General features: G+C 40.1%; 2 protein-coding genes across 2 annotated transcripts; both read right to left on the reverse strand.

Moving 5' to 3' along the window:
• Positions 1 to 791: 791 nt before the first annotated feature.
• Positions 792 to 9,901, reverse strand: ZC2HC1B (zinc finger C2HC-type containing 1B). Its single transcript, XM_030447437.1, has 7 exons — positions 8,695 to 9,901; positions 7,592 to 7,656; positions 5,765 to 5,884; positions 4,648 to 4,786; positions 2,543 to 2,667; positions 1,694 to 1,799; positions 792 to 829 (listed from the first exon to the last, which is right to left on the reverse strand). Exons 1-7 carry the CDS (start codon positions 8,729 to 8,731, stop codon positions 792 to 794), a joined length of 630 nt encoding a protein of 209 aa, XP_030303297.1. The 5' UTR covers positions 8,732 to 9,901.
• A 101-nt stretch (positions 9,902 to 10,002) lies between these two features.
• Positions 10,003 to 19,208, reverse strand: LTV1 (LTV1 ribosome biogenesis factor). Its single transcript, XM_030447432.1, has 11 exons — positions 19,089 to 19,208; positions 17,692 to 17,823; positions 17,050 to 17,238; positions 16,250 to 16,337; positions 15,226 to 15,346; positions 14,189 to 14,438; positions 13,374 to 13,501; positions 12,298 to 12,437; positions 11,990 to 12,042; positions 11,108 to 11,308; positions 10,003 to 10,499 (listed from the first exon to the last, which is right to left on the reverse strand). Exons 1-11 carry the CDS (start codon positions 19,089 to 19,091, stop codon positions 10,386 to 10,388), a joined length of 1,419 nt encoding a protein of 472 aa, XP_030303292.1. The 5' UTR covers positions 19,092 to 19,208; the 3' UTR covers positions 10,003 to 10,385.
• Positions 19,209 to 21,705: the final 2,497 nt, after the last annotated feature.

The following is a 21,705-nucleotide window of genomic DNA, read 5'->3' on the forward strand; positions in this document are numbered from 1 at the left end:
TAGTGCTCTGGGACAGACTGTTTTGTGTACATTACTGTTCATCCCACTCTCCAAGCACTCTTCCAAGTGCATCTCCCAGGTTTAAAATACCTTGCCAGCTACAGGGAATCTGTTTCTGTCACATTCCCTGCTAGTATCTCACTTTCTGCAGTGCATGTCTGTGAGGGGTGAAACACCTGAGCTATCTCCTTGCACAACAGCACCACAACCACCTTACGCAGGGGCTTGAAGACCTTCTTGCTGCTCTGACACAGCTCTGCAAGGCCTGAGATGGTACAACCCCAGCCGCCTAGTCTGAAGAGCAGAAATCAAACATCATGGTCTGGGAAAGTAACCACTGAGGAGAAGCAAAACCTCCACACCATCACCCTGGTAAGTCATTACTGCAAGGAGTGCTGACACCTTCCTCACTCAGACAATGGAAGCACATTGTGAGACACAAGACCTGCTAGAGAGGTTTGCATTATAAAGCAGCAAATTGTCTCAAGATGCCTGTTACAGCTGAACACAGTCACTGCCTACTTGAGTTAGAGCTGCTTCAAACCAAAGAACTTCTAACACCAAAGTATATGTTCTCAGCAGCCCATAATGGGGACATGAGGAACTCTGCAAAAGTTTTCAGTGCAATTAATTGTTTCCATTAATACAAAGAAGTTCATACTACAAACACTGCAACAGGATATGATATATACACAAAAGCAAACAAAGTCCTTTTATGTTACAGGGTTGAAACAGAAGTAGTATTTCTTACCCAAACTCTCCTGAAGACTTTTTGCAGCATATACACCCTACTATTTTCTGGTTTTCCGCTGTATTCCTGAAGAAGTCTCTGCAGATCATTATTTCAAGAACTTATTTGCCATGAAAAAGTATAACCTAGATAAATTAAATCTAAGACCCAGAAATGTAGGAATCAAAGATACTGATACAAGGAGCAGTACATATTATCAATCACAGGTTATACTACAAATAACCATTAAAATAACTTTATAAACCATCTTATAAACATAAACTGATTAGGATCATGGTTACCAGTAGTAGTGAGTGCTAGCAAACATATTATACAGATGCTGCTTAGAGGCAACTGTTTCAGGGGTGTGGTGTTGCTAATTTTAAGGCTGAGTCAACAGATGGAATTCATATGGAATGAACAACATATAAAGCTTGATGATTCACCTAAGTGGACTTAAGAAAAAATAAATATGATGCTATAAATCTTAACATCAGAGATTAAAGGCTATGGAGTCCCTTATGGGACAGAAGAAACCTCACACCCAGACTGGATATTTTAGACCTATATAGACACTTGTATTTCAGGACCTCTAATTGAAAAGGCTAAGAAGCCCTTCCTGAGAACCCACATTAACTTCTGTGTATACATTTGAAACAATGGTTCAGGATGATGACTTAGAAAGCCATTCATTATCAACAACACCCACTTGGAAATTTCTGACCTTTCTAATTTCTAACAAACGTTGTACAGAAATAAGTTTTGGATTTTATGTCAAGGCATGGGCTTGCAGAAAAACAAAACAAAAAACCCCAGCCCAAACAAACAAAAAATTCACGTTATTATTCTATCAGAAAACTGGATTTCAAAGCCTACAGTCTTCTGTAAAATGCTGCCCCATATCTCAAATGCTGCCATGTTTGCTATAAGAAAAAAAAAAATGGCTAAATTTTAACTCCTTACCAGGCCTAGGTTTGTCTGTGTTGGCACCTTCTTGTGCTCTCTTCTGAAGTGATGATTCAGCAGTTGTTAAGGTTGGAGGTTTTCTTTGGGTCACTGGTTTCTTGCCCTAGTGAACAAGAAGCAAAAAGCCACACTCAACTCTAGCAAGGTGCTTATGGAGCTCTGTGGCAACTCTCCTAATCAGTCTTGAAGCAGCACTAGGAGGAAAGAAAAAAAAGGTGTACTATCTGCCACTTGGAAGCCATTTTTCCAGATCAAAATAGGTAAGAGAATAATAAGCTTTCGAAACTTTTTTCTTTTTTCTTTTTTTTTTAATAAAATAAAATAAAAAATAGAAAATTAATGCTCTCCTAAAGGGCCTGAATAAGAGCTTACTTCATGACAGTGGCAATTAGCTCCACTTTTCTGATTCCCTAACAGGGCTTAGCCCTCTGGCCTTGGGTCTAGCAACCAGGGAGTAAATCAGCTATATATATCAGCTATATATATATCAGGGATCAGCAAACGTGCAAACAGGGAGCCCTGTTGTCGATCAGGAAGAGTTTTCTCTTTATACTGCAAAACCTGCCAAGTTTCTGCTTCCCTATATCCATTAATCCAGTTGCAGATGAGTCTGAAGAAATTGTTGTCCAAACTTTTTGTCCTATCATATTCTGCCCCTTTTTATGTCAGACAAAGGGCTCCAATTTCAGGGAACTCCTAGCTGATGTGCAGCATGTATCTTCTCTTAAGAACCCACTGACTTCCCTGGAGTCTTAAGTTTCATATTAAAATAGGTCTTTACTCACCATAAACTAGGGTTTGGCAAATCTGCCTCCAGGACAGGACATCGTGACTGTGTTAGCTTACCGAAGCCGGCTTGGTGATCTTTGCAGCAAAGGCACGGCGCATAGCTTGTTCTTCACAGAACTTGATGTGCCTCTCTGCTGCAGTCTCATTAAATCTCCGTGAGCAGTGTGGACACTGAATATAGTCTGCCCATGAGAAAAGAAACAACTTGTGTTACAGTTTATAAACTACAGGTGAATTGCCCTCCAGTAAACTGGAGTACTCGAGATGGAGGTCAAAACTTGGCTCCATCAGAAGGTGACCAGGTTATTTGCCATGAGCTTCCAGAGTACAAGCTTAGACAAACCACAAAAAACTCCTCTAGAAAAGCACTTGGGATCCCAAAATTCATGCTTACAGCATTAACCCAGCGAACAGTAATTGCTTTCAGAAATAAGTCCCTGGGAACTAATAAAGGCAGATTTTACTGTCTTTGTCCTATTCCCACCCCCAACCTCATACTTCATATATCTGCAGAAAAGGCTATATTTAGAAATTCTTTCAGCAGTCTAAAGCAGTGATTTTAAGACTACTTTTGAAGACTGGTCATTATGATTGTTAGCTGTTTTTAAAAAATCCATTTCCCCTGGTCACTGACAAAGTACTGCTTAAGAGGTTGTGCCGTACCAGCTAATGCATGTCAGGGATCCAGGTTTCTGGGTGTGAAGCAGCACTGTGAAGAACACACAGCAGTGCTTCCTAGAGTTGTTTTTGACAATGTTTAGTCCTAATGCTGCTAAAAGCTGTTCAGCTACATTTCTCACTGGTGCAGTCCTTTCATTTAATGAATGATTGGTGTTTGAGGTCAGCATAGTGAGTTCAGCCCTTGCATTGCCCTTGCTATCCTCAGACCCTTCTTCCTTGCCCAATGCCTCTTATAAAAGTAGCTCAAGAGTCCTTATCCTAGTATTACAAATCACTTACTCCAGTAACAGCCCAGAAAAGGCAGCCCAAAGAACCACTGAAAGCACAGCCCCAGAACAATAGCATGGGCAAAACAGTTCTGACAACTGGAGGAGAAGAACAGGGCAGATGCCTGACTTTGGAGAGCTTGTAGAGGGACCTGGCCCTTCAGAGGAAAATGGGAAGTTTGGGAGGAAGAAGAGAGGGAATAGGAATGTATCTCTCTCCTCCCCACAATCCAGATGTTCTCTCTAGTCATGTACAGTCCTGTAGTACAGGATATACAGCCTCACTGAGATCCTCAGTAATTTGACTGAAAACAATTGACAATTTGAACTGAAGTTCTACAATCCTCTTCCCCAAAACTACCTCTACCTTTGCATAACTTGGTTTCCTCAGACAAGAAAATAACAGAGTCATTAAAGAGTTGGAAATTCAGAGAGGAGCTTGACCCCAGTCAAGGAAGGACAATGTGTCCCACTGCTTATATCACATCTCTGTTATCTAGAAGAGGAGAAAAGCTGGAATCACAGCAGCTGGTTTTTCTATCAGTCCCAAATTCCTGCTCTGGAAATGAGCCCAGAGAGATGCATTCCCATTCCCTCTGCCCTCCTAATACAGGCGGGACTCCACTGAGACCCTTTCCAAGCTCACTCCCACATTTAATAAATCACATGCTGTGAGAAATACTGGCTGCAAGGGCATTTTTGTTTGATCTGTAACTTCTAACACAGTGAGGTCTGCACAGACCACACCTGGTGTTAGAAGCAAGGCAGATTTGTCTTTTTCTAACTGGCTTCGCTTAACTACACAGAAGGGGACAGCGGAAAAGCCACCACATGGGACTGGGGAAGCCTGTGTGCACTACAGTGATTTTGAATAGTGAGGGGATGTATTTCACCCCCTCTTATAACATGCTACAACCTGGGCTAGAAGACAGGCATCCTGAGTCTTCTCCCAAAGCTAAGATCAGCTCTCAAACTTGCTGCCTTTAGACACAAAAGGTAGTTAGTTTTCCTTTCCACCACCTCTGCATTGCATTCCTACTCAATTTAAGCCAAGAAATACAGATGAAAATTAGAGAGTATGGAGGGAATTAATGTTGTGTTGTGTTGTGTTGTGCCAAGGAGTGCAAAACTGAGGCCCAGCTGTGGATAAGAAGAGGTCACTGCTTTACCACAGATCAGTACAAGAACTTTAATAAGATAAAGCAGACCACAAACCTGGATTGATGCTTGGTGGGGGAGGAGGTGGAAGAGGACGGCCCTCCTTCAGAGCTTTTGTGACCTGCTTGGCTGATCGAATCGCATTAATGAAATCTTCATGGTGCTGCCTCCAGTTAGATTTTTTTCCTGGCTGTTTCTGTAGCAGAAAAAAAAAGACACAAACTGTCTTTCCCCTGGGAAAAATCTTAAGAGTGAGGGCTCTTTGTTTCTGAGGGAAGTGAAAAGCATTACAACAAAAGAAAATCACTTTTTTTAAACATATAGGAAAGCTGATTTAGCCCTTTGCCATCTATTGACAGCACCAGAAGATGGATGAAAGAGCAATGCCCTCCAACAAAACACTCTGATCATACCAGTCCAAAGGGCACTTAAGAGGAAATAGAGAAGATGCTATGACCAACACCTTCCCTTCTCAGATTCCACTCATCTCCTTCTTTTCAGAATCTTCTTGCTTTAAATCTTTGTGCACTTCTGCTTTGTTTTTACACAATTGATTCTAATGGATATTTTACAATGACAATCTGCACTGATGCCAAATCAGTAGTCATTTGGCATGTCTGGCTAAAATAAGACACATGAACATCCATGTGTCTTTGCCTCCTCCCTAGCAATCCATGAAAATTAATTTGATCCAGAGAGAGATTAAGCCTTTTCCCCTCCAGGTCTGCAAATACATTCAATTTAAATACATATTTAAATCCTTGAGTTCAGTAGCAGTGAATCTCCATAGCTTCATCCATGGGAAGATCTGGGGATACTGACAGCTCTCAGGTTCAAGCTGGGGCATTCATGCACCAACCATCTTGGATCATTCTCTCTTTCAGATTTCAGTGAAGAGGAAGCTATCAGAGACTCGGTCTTTAAAATACATGCACAAACAGTTCCTAGAGGAGCAGAGGTACTCATATGCCCAGAATAGTCATGACACCTAATGGCTTGGCTTCTGATCAGAGCAATATTCTCAAACAGTAGCAGCACAGCGAGAAGAAAAGAACTTGGCACCCAGTCAAGCACATATGTGAGGTTCATCCACAACATTCAGGCTTTGTCCCTGGAGGAAACAATACTGTTACTGAAAGTCTTGATATGGAGGCAGCATACCCTTTAATTATACCTTCTGTGGGGGTTGCTTCTTCACAGTGGGGATTTCTGTCCCCTGCAGTCTCTGTTTCAAAGAGTTGAAGGGCCTGCGCTTCTTGGTGAAAACTTTCTTGCATATTGGATCATGTCTCAGCTGGGATGCAAAGGAAAACAATCATTTATGGGCTGAAGTCATGCTTTGTTAATGGTGCTTCCTTACACAGGCTTTAAAATAAGTTATATTCAGGAGCGGCAAGATGATCCAGTATTTATTCCAGGTTCTGTATAACTCCTGAAGGAGTTCAGCAAAACTTTAAAAAGCTCTTCAAGTACAGCTGCAGTTTGACACAAGAAATTAAAATTATTTCCAGTTTGTTCTGTTCAGGGACATGCTGGAGTCCAGCACAAACCATGACTTACAGAGAACAAACTGGGTCTGTGAACAGGAACAGTCTCTTTGGATAACCCCGCCATCACCACATTTGGTTTTCTTTCTTAGTTAAGAGGGAGAACAGAACAATCCTGTTCAATGGGCTGGTATTTCCATTATTAGCTTGTTGAGTTTAGGTAAGTATTCCCCTGACTAGCAGTCTTACGCTCATAGCATTAGCACCACTAAAACAGCAACAGCCCGAGGCTGTAAGGAAGCAGCTCCTTACCACTACATAACCTGACAGCTCAGAAGTAAAATGAGGAATATTACTGCAGCTGAAAGCACAAGGAAATTTTAAGTAGACACATCCAGTGCCGAATTTGTGAAAGAGCCAGATGTCCCAACAAAGGTTTTAAGGTTCCAAACTGTCCTAGATTTTAGCATTGACCTCACTCTTCTGCAACAGGATGTGCAATCCCTTTTGAGGAAAATTGAGTGGGCACCCAGCAATGTCCTCTTGGTTGTGCTGAGGATCACACCTATATGAGCCCATCCACAGGTGGTAAATTAAAGACCCTGTTACTATATTCCTTTGGCTACTCCCACTTTCCCATTCTCAGCTCTTCTTGCTTTTCTCATTAATTTCTCTATGCCATCCACTCTCTTCCCAAAAGAGTTGAGCAGTTGCCTGAGCAGGACCATTTTGGTTACAGCTCAGATGGGCCAAAAAGCACCTCATTCTACAACACATATTTCCAAGTTCTCATTTCCCTTTGAACCTTCCTACTCGTGTGCTTCAGGGTCCTTATCTTCTGTTTCCACATATCTTTGACAGTAAACTTGAGAGAAAGATTCATCTGCAAGACCACAGAGCCACAGGATTAGTGATACAAACTGAGGAAGGGAGGGATGTGTACAGAGCCCCAGGACTCCCTTGCAGAAAACCCCCACAATTGGGTTGTGCTAGGCAAAGTGTGCTGCCACCCATTTAGTTTGTAATCCAGGGTTTAGGGAGGTCAGGGAGAATCTTTTAATTCACTTCAGCAAGCATTGGAACAGAGACAGTACATTATGCTGTCAAAGGGACTACTTATCAGGTGGTTTATTAGTCTATTTTTCCCAGAAAGCCTGAAATAATAAATTCTCCCTAGAAACCTGGAATACAAAGAAAGCTTCAGGTCAGTAATTTATGAGACACAAAGAGATAATACATTACCTTAAATGCAATATATAGTAAACATCTGGTTTTTGAGAAGCAGGTAAATTAAGGTAGTGAAAGACTGCAGATTTAGTCAAATGTATTTCTGTATAGATTTATTAATTCTCTCATAAAGTTCATGAAGGAAAGCATTTGTTTGCTCTTTTAAACTTGTGTTCAACCCATTTCTGTACTAGCAGCCACCTCCTCCTTCCTCTGTGCTTACCACCCCTTTCAGCTGAATACATTGACATTCTCATTAGATTAAAAAAAAAAAGTATTTTTTTTACCAGAACATCTTGTGCAAAATGTCTTCCACAAGTTGTACAAGGAACCAGATCTTGCCTTTGAGCAGCTGTGTAAAATCAAAGCATGCAAGAGTCTCAGCTACACAGTACAGGATGATTTGACTACAGCAATCAGCCCATGCTGAAACCCTTTTGTTGTCACATCTACAGTCATGTGCCAGGATTCCCTGTTGCAGAATTACATTATTTATCCTGTTCCTATGAAGCACAAGGTCTTCTTTACTATGACAGAGCTGTTTGTTTTCTGTAGGACTGTTCAGTCCTTTCACAATCACAAGATGGTGGGATGAGGAGATGACTCAAGAGTACTCCAGTTCATCACTGTCTCAAGTGAGGGAGTGGGGCTGGAAAGTGAGAGCAGGTGGATCTGCACCCAGATTTATTCCATTTTGCTTGCAAGTCACCAGGAGCCAGCAATGCCCAGTAATGGCTCAGGCTAAACTGTTGCTATTCCAGAAAGTGACAGCTGACAAAACTAAGTGTGACACGGTTCTCAAGATAGAACATTTTCATGACAGGCTGAACAGCATTCTAAGATGATCTTGGTTTGTACATGGCAGATTTGGGGGGATTTTTTGTGTTTGCTTTTAAATCAGGATTTTTTTCTAAATAGGTTTTTAATTTACATGGAAAGTAATTTTAAGCCTTTCTGACTCCAACGGCAGTCACATACTTTCCTTCAAGAGCATGGACATTAACTGTATTAAACGAAAACAGCTTGAACAATGACAGAGCCCTTTTCATGTGACTTGTATCTCTACAGAGGGCAATACTTCTCATTGCAGTGTTCCTTACCTGCTCTTGCTGAAACAAAAGAAACCCTTATCTTGCTGAGCAGCAGCAATGCTACTGCTATTATTTAGGTAAATGCACAGTATGCAATGAAAAGTCAGGAAATAAGATGATTTGGCACAGAAGATTACTTCTGAAAAGTACAACAGCAAATGAGCTAAGAACTAGTAAAGAGTACGCGCGCTGTCTTTCTTTAGTAAAAAGCATGTGCACTGGCTAGTAAAAAATGTTCCTTTTCAGTAAACCACAAACCCACATTCCACCAAAGCCACTGAACAGCATCTGTTACTCACTTGTTCCATTTAACTCCTTTCCTGGTATCTGACTCATCTCAACAGAATGGTTTCTCAAACTTCCTTTTCTGTGCTGCTGTTGGGAGTCATGAGCACTCGGTGCCCAGACTTCATTACTCAAAAGCTCAGACCTCAAGCTGCCATGCACCAGCAATTACATAGCTAACAATTATGACACAGGTAGGCCCTGTGGAACTTCAGCAAACTACCACAGGTATCAGCTAAATGAAAACCCTGAAACTTGTTCAAAGCTTACAGACATTTCTACTGATTTGGTTAACACGGACTCTTGAACAATTCTAGAAAAGGAAGGCGTAACCTTGATGTGAATACTGTATTAACACTTCAGTTTTCTAAACAGCAATAAGACTTGTAGACTTAAATGCCTGCTTATTCCCTTCTCCAAACTCATGTTACTTGATTAAAATACAGTATAAAAACTTTCTTCCAATAAAAACAAGTACTTTTAATTGTTTCTGTACATTTAAAGGCCTCATCAGGCCTTCTGCTAGCTTGTCTCCATCTAGTACAGAACTATTTAAGGAATTTTTAAGATGTTTTGAATTTAGTAATATTCAAGCCACTCTACTGCTGTGTTGGTTACTGTGTTCCTTACCAGTAGAACAGTTACCTTTTCACCCAAAGGCAGAAGATTGCTAAACTTATAGTCCTGAAGATGAAAAGCTGAGGGTTTCTTATGAATACAGAAGGATTCAGAAAGACTGACTACAAATCCCAATCATTTCAGCCATATGCACAGACTGGTCACTATCAGAATAATTCACAAGCACAGTACAGAAATTTAGAATCACACCAAGCCTAAAAGATACTGGCCATTAGCAACAATTGCTGTGTGTCAGAAGTTTGTATTTTTATGAAACCAAACTGAATGCAAGACATGAAGATGAGTATTTCAGGAAAAACAAGACAATGACTCTCTGCAACATTCCGTGTTTTTTTAAGTATTTGCTATTTTGTCTGCCACCCTACTTAGACTGAAAACTTTCAGCAAAGCTGATTTCAACAGCAACACTAAGGCTCATGGACACCTGCAACACTTACTGCAACAGGTTTTACTCATTAAAAGTTAAAAACTCAGGTTAGGTAACAGGGATATCTAGCTACACAACAGATTTTTGGACACCTCTGTTACAAACAAGTTATTTTTCTATTGTACCCAAAACCAAAAAAAACAGCCCAGGAAAGACCTAAGGAGTGGGTGAAAACTCCTTAACTTACAAAACTGTCCGGTATCAAGGCATTATACTTAAACATCAGTGCAAGGGAGAGAAGACATAAATGGATATATTGCTTTGCAAATGGAAATAATTAAATAATCTCATCAGATAAAATCTGTAGCATTCTGATTATTTGTTGAATACATTCAACAAATATACATATATAAAACTGTCTAGTGATAATAAGAAAAATATTTTTTTATAATTTTAATACATTTCTACTGTAATGAAACTTTGCAACAGTTGCCATGTCACTCTGGACAGAATAGACATCAGGAATACATTGTTTTATATATAACTTCATTACAGAAATAATTAAAACTTACTGGTTCTTGTTACAGTAACATATGAATAACCCTCTTTGCACATGACTGGCAAAGATATGAGTTAGCAGTTCCCTTCTCAAAACAAATAAAACTTAAGGATATTTCCACAATAAATTCCTCAGTTTCATCAAGACAGCTTCAGTCCTTGAATGTTTTGTTTCAGATTGAGCAACTCTTTTTCTTGCCTTGTTTTTTCCAATTTGAAGGCCATCTTATTGGCTTTCTTCTCCATTCTGCGTTCCTGCAAATTACAAATTTACAAAATAGGCATAACATGCAAAAAAAAAAAAAAATCATTCTATTTAACAGCTCTAGATAATAAACAACAGCAGCCTGAACAATATTATTCTGGACAACAATATTATTGATGACACTAACTAGCAGCAATATGTACCACCAGGATTCTAATCTTTAATTAGCTGAAGCTTCTAATAGGCTGCCAATTTCTGTTCCTAAATAAAACAATCAGTATATAATTGTGGCCAATTAGATTTTCCACATTTCTTTGAGACTTTTCACTTTGTGTGATCTGAAGCATCACAACTCTTTCCTTTGCTTCCCTAGACAGTAAGGAAAAACGAGGGCTCTTTCTGAAGCTGTATGTGTTACGATGGTGACAAAAACAGAACAGAATTTCCATAGAAGAAACCAGGATGTCAAAATTATGAGGCAAATTTTCTTCCCAGATTCTTTTTTTTTAAAAAGCAAGAATTAGTTCCTTTGAGACCAGCAGATTTTTTCCCATTAATTTCCAGGCACAAGAACAAATGAGCTTTACAAAAAGTATGCAAGACAGAATTCAGATAACAGAACGTGGTTTTGCAGGGTTTTGTTTTAAACAGGGTGTACCTTTCGCTCCTCTTTTATTGCCTGCTTTCTAGCTTTGCGATCCTCTTTGCTCTCATCTTTGGAACGTGGCTGTGTTGATGCTCTTGGCAGGTCACTGCCATTAATCATCTGCATGCGTTCAACCTGCTTAGCAGTAAGACCTTTCTGAGGCAAAATATGTAGAGGAATTCCAGTCTTCTGGGAAACCTTTATTGGTTTGGGCTAAAACAGAGAGCACAGATGTATTAATGGTCCCTACATTTCTCTCCATGAAATGCACATCATTTTATCTTTTCAGTATAAAAGTAAAAAATGTAAGTTTCCTCATACTATTTTCTTCCCTTAAAAAATCTGTACATTAATCCTGAAGTAGGAAATCAAACACACCTCTGAGCAGAATTTGGCCTCCCTGAACAAGCAGTTTCTTCCTTTTATTTAAATATTACCAAAAAAAGAGAACTTACGTAAACACTTAATATTCCTTTATAAGCTTTTAAGAAAAAGTCTTCCTTTCAAAATTTCACACATCTGTAGTGTCAAGCTATGCTCTAGTGATGGGAAACATTTGGAAGACCAAAGAACTAGAATAAATTGCTTCAAACTGTAGAAGACAGATACAAGTAAAAAACCTTAGTGTGGTTGTGAGACACAGATTACACGAAGGTATATCACAGATAGGAATTAAGTTCCTTGCGCTCTATGCTTCTGCCAAGCTATTACAGAAATCTCAAACTTACTCAATTTTCCTTCTAATAGGAAAAAATATATCTAAATCCTTCCCCACAACCCTCTTTTCTGCTCACTCCCTTCTTTTAAAAAGAGAAATCCATTGAGAAAATGAACACTTTTGTCTCAAGTTTTCCTAGGTAAGGCTGTTATTCAAAGTAATTTTCATCACTTTACCTTTGATGGCTCCTTAATAAGTGTTGGGTGATTATATAAGTTTGAGTATGTACCTAGGTCACAAAGGAAAAAAAAACAGTGAAGAAAGGCTTGCAAACAGAAAAGAGACTTATTACAAATTGTACTACTTAGTTTTTGAGGCTATAAAAACGCAAGAATTGTTATCCTCACAAAATCAGCAGTTTTCTTTAGTAAGAATTCTGCTGTTGTGCTCCAGAAGCATACACCATTACCTGAAGCACTGTTAGAAAAGCTCTGAGGTCACAGATCATTTACTTTGAAATCCAAAAGAATTCCAAAATACTTACTCAAAATGGTTTCACAATCCCACTTTTCTGCTGGTTCCTCAATAACTACAGCTACTATTTCTTCCTTCTCTTCCTCACTTTCTTCATTCACAGCAAAGCCCAAATCTTCACAGGGTTCAAGAGTATCTAATTTCACACAACTCCAAAGACCAGAGAAGAAAATATTACATTTATCTTTTCTTGAAAATGGGTAATTATGTAAATTCAGTCTCCCCTCAGTAAAACCCCCAATCAGAGAAAGGTATTACCAATAAAGCTTACAGCAAAAATAGGTTTCTTTAAGTAAGCATCCCCAAAATAAACTGAGACATAAGGACAAGAGACATAGATGGAAAAAGAAGCATTTCTGCATTTCAAAAGTATGTGGCACACAGAATTTGAGACTGCAGGGCAGGAAAAGGATATACTTTTTAGTTTGCAAGCAAGGCAGCTCCAGAGATGATTATGTACTCTGCTGCTGACCAGTCATCTTTTGCTACAAGGAACAGAGTACCACACCTTTCAGCCAAAAAAACATACTAAGGTGAGAACACTTAGCCATTTAACTGTGGGATAATTATCAGCTGCTTTAAGACAAAGTGAACATACTGTGGAAATGCAGTCTTACATTGGTAAGAGGTTACTTTGTAAGCACTGTCTTTTGCAGTGCTCCAAACATGCAAGAGTCCACTGAGTTTATCATCACGTCACTACATATACAATGGATACCAGCAGGACAGAATATATTTGGCTACAGAGTCTTCTAAAAACAAAAGTAAAGGTATTAGAAGAAAGGCAAGTTATACTAAAAAGAGAAAAGAAATTATGCCTCTAGATTTCACTACTTTGAATTCAATATAATTATACAAAAGGAACACAATTTCACAAAAAGCAACAAAATGCCTCCATTTAATGTTATCTCATAATTTAAGACTGACATTCTGTGACACAAAAAATTATTGTAATCATAAGTAGCTTCTTTTACTGTGGGATGTAATCTTTAAGTACATAAACTGGAAACAACATACCGAAACATTCAGTATAAACACAAGGTTATGTAACTAGTTATGTGAAGCAGTACTACTGGGACTACATACTTCTTTGCTTTCTCTTTGTAGTAATCATTCAGGACTTCCTTCAATCGAGTGTTGTCTGTATTAATATAGCCTTCTAACTCCACATTATCCAAGGCTCCAATTTCATCTTCATCAAATTGTTCAAAAAACTAAATAAAGAAGTGGGTACCTATAGTTAGACCGCATTTGTCGTGCAACTTCCTGATAGCTTCAAAAAGAATCTACACATTTCTTTCTATTTGACCCATTTTCTTCTCCCTTCTCACTTGGCTTAACAACTACCAACCATATCTACAGTATGACTTCCTCCTTTCTGTCAGTATTCTTTCAGCGTGGGAGCTAGAAAGTTATGTTTTAATAAAATTTTAACCACATTCTAGGAAAAAAAAAAAAAGCCAGTGACTGGTCAAGACTGGTCAAGTTATGCCCTATTTTCACTGCTCTGACATAATTTCATGAATACTGGGGACAGGGTGAAAGAAGTGAGTCTTTACTAGGGACTTATACATGATTTGTTGTGTTTAACTGAGCCTCTCAGACAGAAGTTTAATACCAACTATGAATGCTCATTAGATTGACTGGGATAATTCTATTTAACTAGATCAGTATTAGACCTTTTAATAACAATTAATACTACAACTATTTAACACAAGCCTCTTAGTGCACACAATATTATACGTAGAATATGTGCAAAGAATAGCTGTTTGATACTCTGACTATTAAAGGCAGTAAGAACTCGACCAGGCATACAGGGCACCACCTCACAAGATGAATAAAAAGAAAAAGAAGCATTTAACATCTTTATGTTTAATAGTTACATTCTTGAGCTGCCTCACCTTCTCAAATCTGCCATCCAAAAGGGTTAACTGCTCATTCCTTCTCATTACTGAAGATGTCATAGAATATTCTGTGAAACGACTCTTGGTTTCTTCTTGCATAAAAAGAAATTCTTTTGTCTGTCCATTAGCCCTATCATCTGATAAAGGACCTTCTGAATCATAGTCTTTATCATTACTGCAACTATCCTTTTCATCACTATCATCTTCCACATCTTCCCATCCATCTTCATCCTCAGTACCTGATCCCCTGAACAGAAATATAAAAGAGTTTTAGAATATGGACCTCTCCACAGCTCTGAGCCATACTGGGTTATCTGAAACAATTTGTCTGTAAAAGATTTAAATCTTGAAGGGCGAAGACAAAAAGTGATTATTTTCAAGCCAATAAAAGAAAAACAAGTTCAGCAGCAAAAGTATTGCCAAAGTCAGCATAGCACCACTTTTGTCTGAAAGTTGGAAACACTTCTGGTAACTGTTGGAACATACATCCATGCACTGAGACTGAGGTTATATTTACATTCAACTACACATGTGAAAGTCGAAAAAGAAACATACCAGATGTGTTCTTGAATATTAGATCTAGCAAAATTTCTCACTGATCATAGAATTATGAGAATGATACCAAAACCTAAGAAAATCATATGTAGTGGGATATAATATAAAGCTTTTGTAAAGTTTTTGGAAAAAACCTGATAGTTTTCATCAATATGATTACTGACATATTCTAAATGTGATACACAGTAATGCTTTAAATAGTCCAAGAAACCTATTATACCATACATTGCGTATATAAACAAATACATATAATCCATGAGCTCAAAGTAACAAATGAAACACATGGAAATTTTATTTTGTAAGCTATCACCCACATAACACAAGTACAAAACTACTAAAATGTACTTTTCCTTTAGTACATTTTAGTATTCAGTTTGAAATTCAAAATCATTCTTGCTTCCTACAACAAGAGCATACAAAGTAAGGAACAGCATTATTACTATTGACACATGGCAAACAGTTTACAACACTCTATGTACCATTTCTGCAGTTCATTTGCTTGTAGAACAAAATCATCTTCCAGAATATTTTCTGGATTATCAAAGTCAAAATCATCATCAAGAGCTGCAACAATATCAGGGTCAAAATCCAGTCGTGGTCCTAAAAGTTAGAAAACAAACACACAACAGGATAAATATTAGTTTCTTCAACTTAGTTAGATTGATAATTTGTACTAAGGAACCTAAGATTAAACCTAGAAATCACAAAATTCCTCAACAATATCTGGAGAGACTTCATATAAGCCAGGGTAAGTCACTAGCTTAGTTTTTTTCTCATCTAGAAAAGAACATTTTTGGAAGCTTAAGAATGCTGGAGAATGTATTTTAATGTATTTTACTTAAAGAGTATTTTCAATGAAAAAAATACCCTAGTTAAAGTACTGTATATCAACCAACCCCAGCTTCCACCCCTTAAAACTCCCTACAGTATAGAAGGTCAGAAAGTTTCTCTGCTGCAATTAACAGACCCATCTTTAGCATCCTTCTGTCAGGACAAAGAGAGCTCCTACAATTCCTGTTATAAAATATTAAGACAGATGCAAAGTGAATGTTCAGTGAAAACTGAACAAATTATATGATACATAGTAAAAACATACTTACAGCCTGTAGCACTGAAAAAATACTAATGAAGAAAAGTAAATGCTACTTTGCATTTGCAAAGAAGAGAAATTTTTAGGGTGAAAATGCACTTCCAGACTTGGATTCAGATGGAGTAATAAATCAATCCCATTATCTACAGTTCTCCTCTGTTATTAGTTTATATTTGCTACACAGTAGTAAAAGCTCATGAATCCCCCCCTCAGCAAAGCTAAAAAGCTATTATTAGTGAATCACACAGAAGTAGGTCTCAAATTGAAAAACCTACCTTACAGACCATTCTTTATGTCTCCTATTGAGCCTGTTCTCAACCAAAATTATGTATGACACTGTGTTTGAAACCATATTGACATCTAACAAATAGATGGCAACTCATGTTACAGAAAATTAAAAGATTTAATGATACCTGAAACAGGAGCAGCTTTATTTAACAAGCCCACATCCTCTTCAAACTCTGTGGCAAATACTGAGGAAGGCAACTTAATAGACGGAGCCTTAGAAATAAGCAAAAAAACCACAAACCATCACATACATTTGAAATTATCCCATAAAATTGGGCACTAGAAAGTCTTATTAAAAACTTACACACACACATGCACAACTAGAATAACTTCACATCTTGTGTAGCATCACCAAACTGTACCTGAAAAGTATTTCTAAGAGCATCCCTCAATTAGAAGTGACTGACAGGCAACAACTGTGTACTTCATTACTTGAACTTACTTACCGATTTCCCATTCCAACACGACCTAGTATCATGAATTCCACAAGTTATGGTAGCAACTGAAAAATTTGTTTATATTCCCTCTGGTTTCTGTTACATTCCACCTTAAAACATGGTGTATTAGTAATACAAACTGGTCTATTCACAACTCTTGGTGGATTCAGAAGTTACAAAAATCTTAAAAGCAAATGCCAAACCCCCAAAACCATGACTTGTTCAAATAAAACCTTTGTAAGCCATCTCTATCAAGAAAAGCTTGTCATGGGTACACAAAGTGCCTTGAGCTAGATAAATAATATTCATCAATAAACGCTGGCTTGTCAACTTTTGTTTTTACTCGTCACTTTACTCAGAAGTCTTGACTCTGGGTCACAAATATCCTCTCTATATAACAACACCTATTGAATATGGCTAATGTGTCTACAGAATGTTCAATCCCAAAGTAACAGCATAAGATTATTATTACCATAAATACTACTTACTGGAATTCGCTGAATTTCATCCTCAATGTGCCCTTCAGTTGTGATAACAATTCTGTTTTGCTGTCCACGCACAAAAGGGACAAGCTCAGAGGGACCAGAAGCTTCTTTTAGATGCTGCAGATAGTCATAGTCATCATCAAAGAAGACTCCATATTTCCGCTGCTCTTCTCTCCTTTGCTCCTCATGCCCCTTGGAATTGCAGAAATAAACACGTTATTTTCTTAAGTCTATTTAAAACTTATTAGTGAAAACTAATTAATCTATTGAAAATGCCTGAATTCTAAAGTCACTGCAGTCCTGCCTCCACTCATTAACCTAAGGCATAACCTGTTTGTAATCATCTGGTTCAGTGTTTGGGTGCTGTCTGAGGAAGACAATTTTTTCAATAAGTAGCATAACCAACAAAGTCTGTTTTTACAGGGTTGGCCAAGCAATCTTCTCCATACTTTTAAAAATATGTTTATATCTCTAATGCCAGTTAGTCAGCCTTCAGCCCTCTTCTTATTCCTCTTCTTAATATGCTGGGCTAAAAACTACCTTCTTTCAGGCTATGCTTTTGAATTATACAATTGCATACCCACTTTGCTCTCTTGCAGCATTTCTTATCTGAATTAACCTCAATATTTAAAAGCAAGCACTTACTTTCTGTGTAGGTAGCAGAACTCTCTGGGGTGCTGTATCATCAGCAGCAAGTGGATCCCTCTGACTTCTGTGCACTAAGTGAAATGTTACTGCTTTCTTCTTCTCTATGAAGGATTTCTTTTTCTTGTGAGGCTGCAAAAGGACATTTAGTTTATCATTAATAAAAACTGAAACATTAAATGGATCAAAAAGGAATATTTTGCCAGGAGCGTGAGTGCATGTTCCTTTTAAGGTAGTATCTTAAAAATACGTACTTAGAAACAAAGCAAAAAGACACTAGTGGTAGGATCACTCTTGTCACCCCCTGTACAACAGCCATTTCCTATGTTCTGTAGAGCATGTGCACCTGCATTCTGCTGCAAAACAGCAATATATCAGTACAGTAAATATTTGACTACAGTAAATACACATATATGCCTCGAAAGAAATTTTTAAGTAACTACATTCTAAACACTGGGTCACATCTGAAGCAAACTTAATCCAAGATTATCATAAGGAAAATAATCTCACTTCTTGAAAATTCTTTAGACAGCTGTTCCTACAGCTGTAATTCAGTATCAACCATGAAAACTATCAACTGCACCATTACAAGACACAGCTCTAACATCAAAAATACACTTACATTCTGAGTCATAAAAATTTGAAGCATTCTTAACTTTGTGGAAGCTTTTTCTGTGAATTAGCATATCTGATTTGGGGAATTACTTTTATCAAAATTGCCGACTTTACTTACCTACCAAAACGTGTTAACAGGAGACACGTGCAAATTGGAAACTACTCCACAGATCTAACCTATCTTCTTTACCCGATAACTGTAAGTATACGGCATGATACAACGTATCACATCAAAGCTCAGAGCATATCAACGGCCCCTATCCGTGATGAGTTAAAAGCAATGCTCTAAATTATGCTTGGCGCGACCACGAAATACAATACATCACGTTTTCTGAAGCGGGCAAGGTGCTGTCCCTACGAATAACCAACTTGCTTGGTGACCCACGGTACGAGGGAAGGCCTGTGACACGGCGACAAGTCCCGTCCCACCTCCCAGGGGGTTACAGCACTCACTCCAGGAGGCCGCCGCGGAAGCCAGGGCTGCGTCTCAGCCGCTCCGACCCGGGCCTCTCGCAACCCAGCACCTCCTGCCTTCTCCCCGGCCCTCCCTCTCCCTCCCGCGGGTCCGGGGCGGCTGTGGCAGACCTACAAGCAGAGAAGGGCCGGGTAAAGCTCTCAGCCGCCCATGAAGCGAAGCAGTCAATGTGCCGATTCCCCCTTGCAAAACGTGCTACGGAAATGGCACAGTCCCAGACAAGGCACTGGCGGCGAGAGGGGGGAAAAAGGAGAGGGGAACGGAGGCACACGACGGTTAACGGCCCACCCCCACTCCCCTCCCTCACCATGGCGCGAGGGCAAAGCGAGGGGAACCGCTACGGCCGCTCCCGGTACCCTCGGTTCCGCTCGCTTTCACGCGTCCCTGCAGTCAGCACCGCCGAGCTACGGGGCCGCCATCTTGGGATAGACCAGTGACCAACGAGGGGAGGGAGAGTGAGGTTGCCACTCCGGGCAACTTCGATTTTTCCTCAGTAACAACAACGAAGAGAGTTTTATCAGATTGAAATAGTGTATATTTTTTTTTTAAAAAAGGGAGGATCTGTGGACGCAAGTTGGGTACTTACTGCCACTCTCCACAGACATATTTCACTACTTCCCCCCCCAGCTCAGGGAGGAATGGTGCCGCCCACCATCGGGCCGCAAAGACAGAACGCTTTGCAGCGTGCCGAAGGGCAAAGCTGTGCAGTGTCCGGGATGGCGCTCGCCGGACGGGGCGGGGTGGTGGGGAGGGCTTAGGCCTTCCGGCGGCGGCGGAGGCTAAGCTGTGGCGTGCTGCGGCGTGCTGCGGGTTTATTCCCCTGGGCGGGTCTCTGGGATACGTGCGGGTTAGGGCGCTGGAGAAGCGGGAGGGAAGCCCAGCGCGGGGGTGCGGCGCGGTGAAGGTGCTGGGAGGCGAAAAGCGTGTGTGAGTTAGCGGCCACAACCCACCTCACCCCTTCAGCGCGAAGTCATTTCAGTTGCGGCATTAAGTGCTAAGGTTAAAATACAATACAGTTTTGCCAAAGGACCTGTGAGACGGGAGGCACAGCGGTACTCGCCTCCTGCTGCAGTAGAAGGGGCCTTTACAAGTGGCAGTGCCGCAGGGGACTGTGGCGCACACGCCGGGGCAGTCCAGCTCTCCACGGGCTCATAGCCCCGCGGAATCTGAAGGCTCATGTATCCCTAACACGAGTTCGTATTTCCAGGGTTACCCCTTACATGAGTACTTAGTTATTCTAATGTGACACTCCAGCTGTATAAATTGTTCCCAGGGAATGTTCCAGGCCTGTGCACAATCACACAGACACATGTACATGCTAGTTACAACGGGAAATAAGAACAAAACAAAACAAAAAACCCAACTAGAACAAAACAAAAAACAAACAAACCAAACTAAAAACCGAAAACAAAAGCAACAAAACAACAAACTAAAAACAACAAAAAATAAAGCATGAATATGATGTAAAATTTTGTTACATTTAAAAAAGAAAGTATAAAACACAGAAGGGAGTAGTTTCCTCTTTATAGACAGTAATAACTATGGAGAGGTTGTTACTGAAAATGAGAAAAGCATATCCACATACTCTGTGTGTAGAGTTGGAAAAGACTTGAAAGATCATACAGTTTCCTTCCCCCCCACCCCACTGCATGGCAGGGACACCTCCCACTGGACCAGGTTGCTCAAGCCCCCTCCAACCTGGTCTTGAACACTGCCAGGTGGGGGGCAGCCACAACTTCCCTGGCCAACTTGTCCCAGTGTCTCACCACCCTCCCAGGAAAGAATTTCTTTGTAATGTCTAAACTAAATCTCCCCTCTTCAAGTTTGAAACCATTTCCCCTTTGTCCTCTCACTACACACCTGTGTAAAAAGCCCTACCCCATCTTTCTTGTGGGGCCCCCCTTTAGATATTGGAAGGTTGCTGTAAGGTCACCTCAGAGCCTCCTCTTCTCCAGGCCAAACCACCCCAACTTCTTTAGCCTGTCTTCACAGGGGAGGTGCTCCAGCCCTCTCATCATTTTAGTGGCTCTCCTCTGGACATGTTCCAGGAGCTCCACATCCTTCTTATGCTGGGTACTCCAGAACTGCACCCAGTACTCCATGTGGGGTCTCTGAATAGCAGAGTGGAGGGGGAGAATCATCTCCCTTGACTGCTGTCTGTGCTTCTTTTGATGCAGCCTAGGACCTCATTGGCTCTCTGAGCTGTAAGAGAACATTGGCGGCTCTTTGTTGAGCTTCTAGTCAACCAGCATTCCCAAGTTCTTCTCCTCAGGGCTGTCTGTGATCCTTTCTCCTCTCAACCTGTATTCATGCATGGGATTGCCTCAACCCAGGTGCAGACCTTTTCACTGAGCCTTGTTGAACTTCATGCAGTCCACTTCTCAAGCCTGTCAAGGTCCCTCTGGACAACATCCCTTACCTCTGGCGTGTTGAGTTCACCACACCTTAAAATACTAGCTTTCATCGTATTTGAGTGGATTTCATTGTTTTTCAGTAGGTGTCACTAAAGGTCTAAAAGAGTCTGGATTTTCACTCTTTCGTTTATTGTTTTGTGAAGCATTGCAGCTTTACCATTAAGTTTCATCACATCACTCTCATGGATGCACACAAAGTAATCTGATCCGCTTCATCAGTTGAAATAATTCCTATAGTCAGACGATTCAAGTTATCCCTGCGTATATCTGCATTAAGGGTAGACCTACCTTCCCTCTTGCTTCCTTAAACGTACACGGTGGGTATCTTGTCAGCCATCTGAAGGTTGTGGTACACACCCCGAGGACCCAGGAGGATCAGCAACTCTTGACTGAATGCTGTGAATGGGCTTTTCAGGACTGCAGCTAACAAAGAGCAACTCCCTTCCTGTAGTATCTCTCTACTGCAAACAGGTGGGGCAGATACCAGGTAATTTCCATACTAAGGGAAGA

Source organism: Calypte anna, chromosome 3, assembly GCF_003957555.1.
Source record: "Calypte anna isolate BGI_N300 chromosome 3, bCalAnn1_v1.p, whole genome shotgun sequence".
NCBI lineage: Eukaryota > Metazoa > Chordata > Aves > Apodiformes > Trochilidae > Calypte > Calypte anna.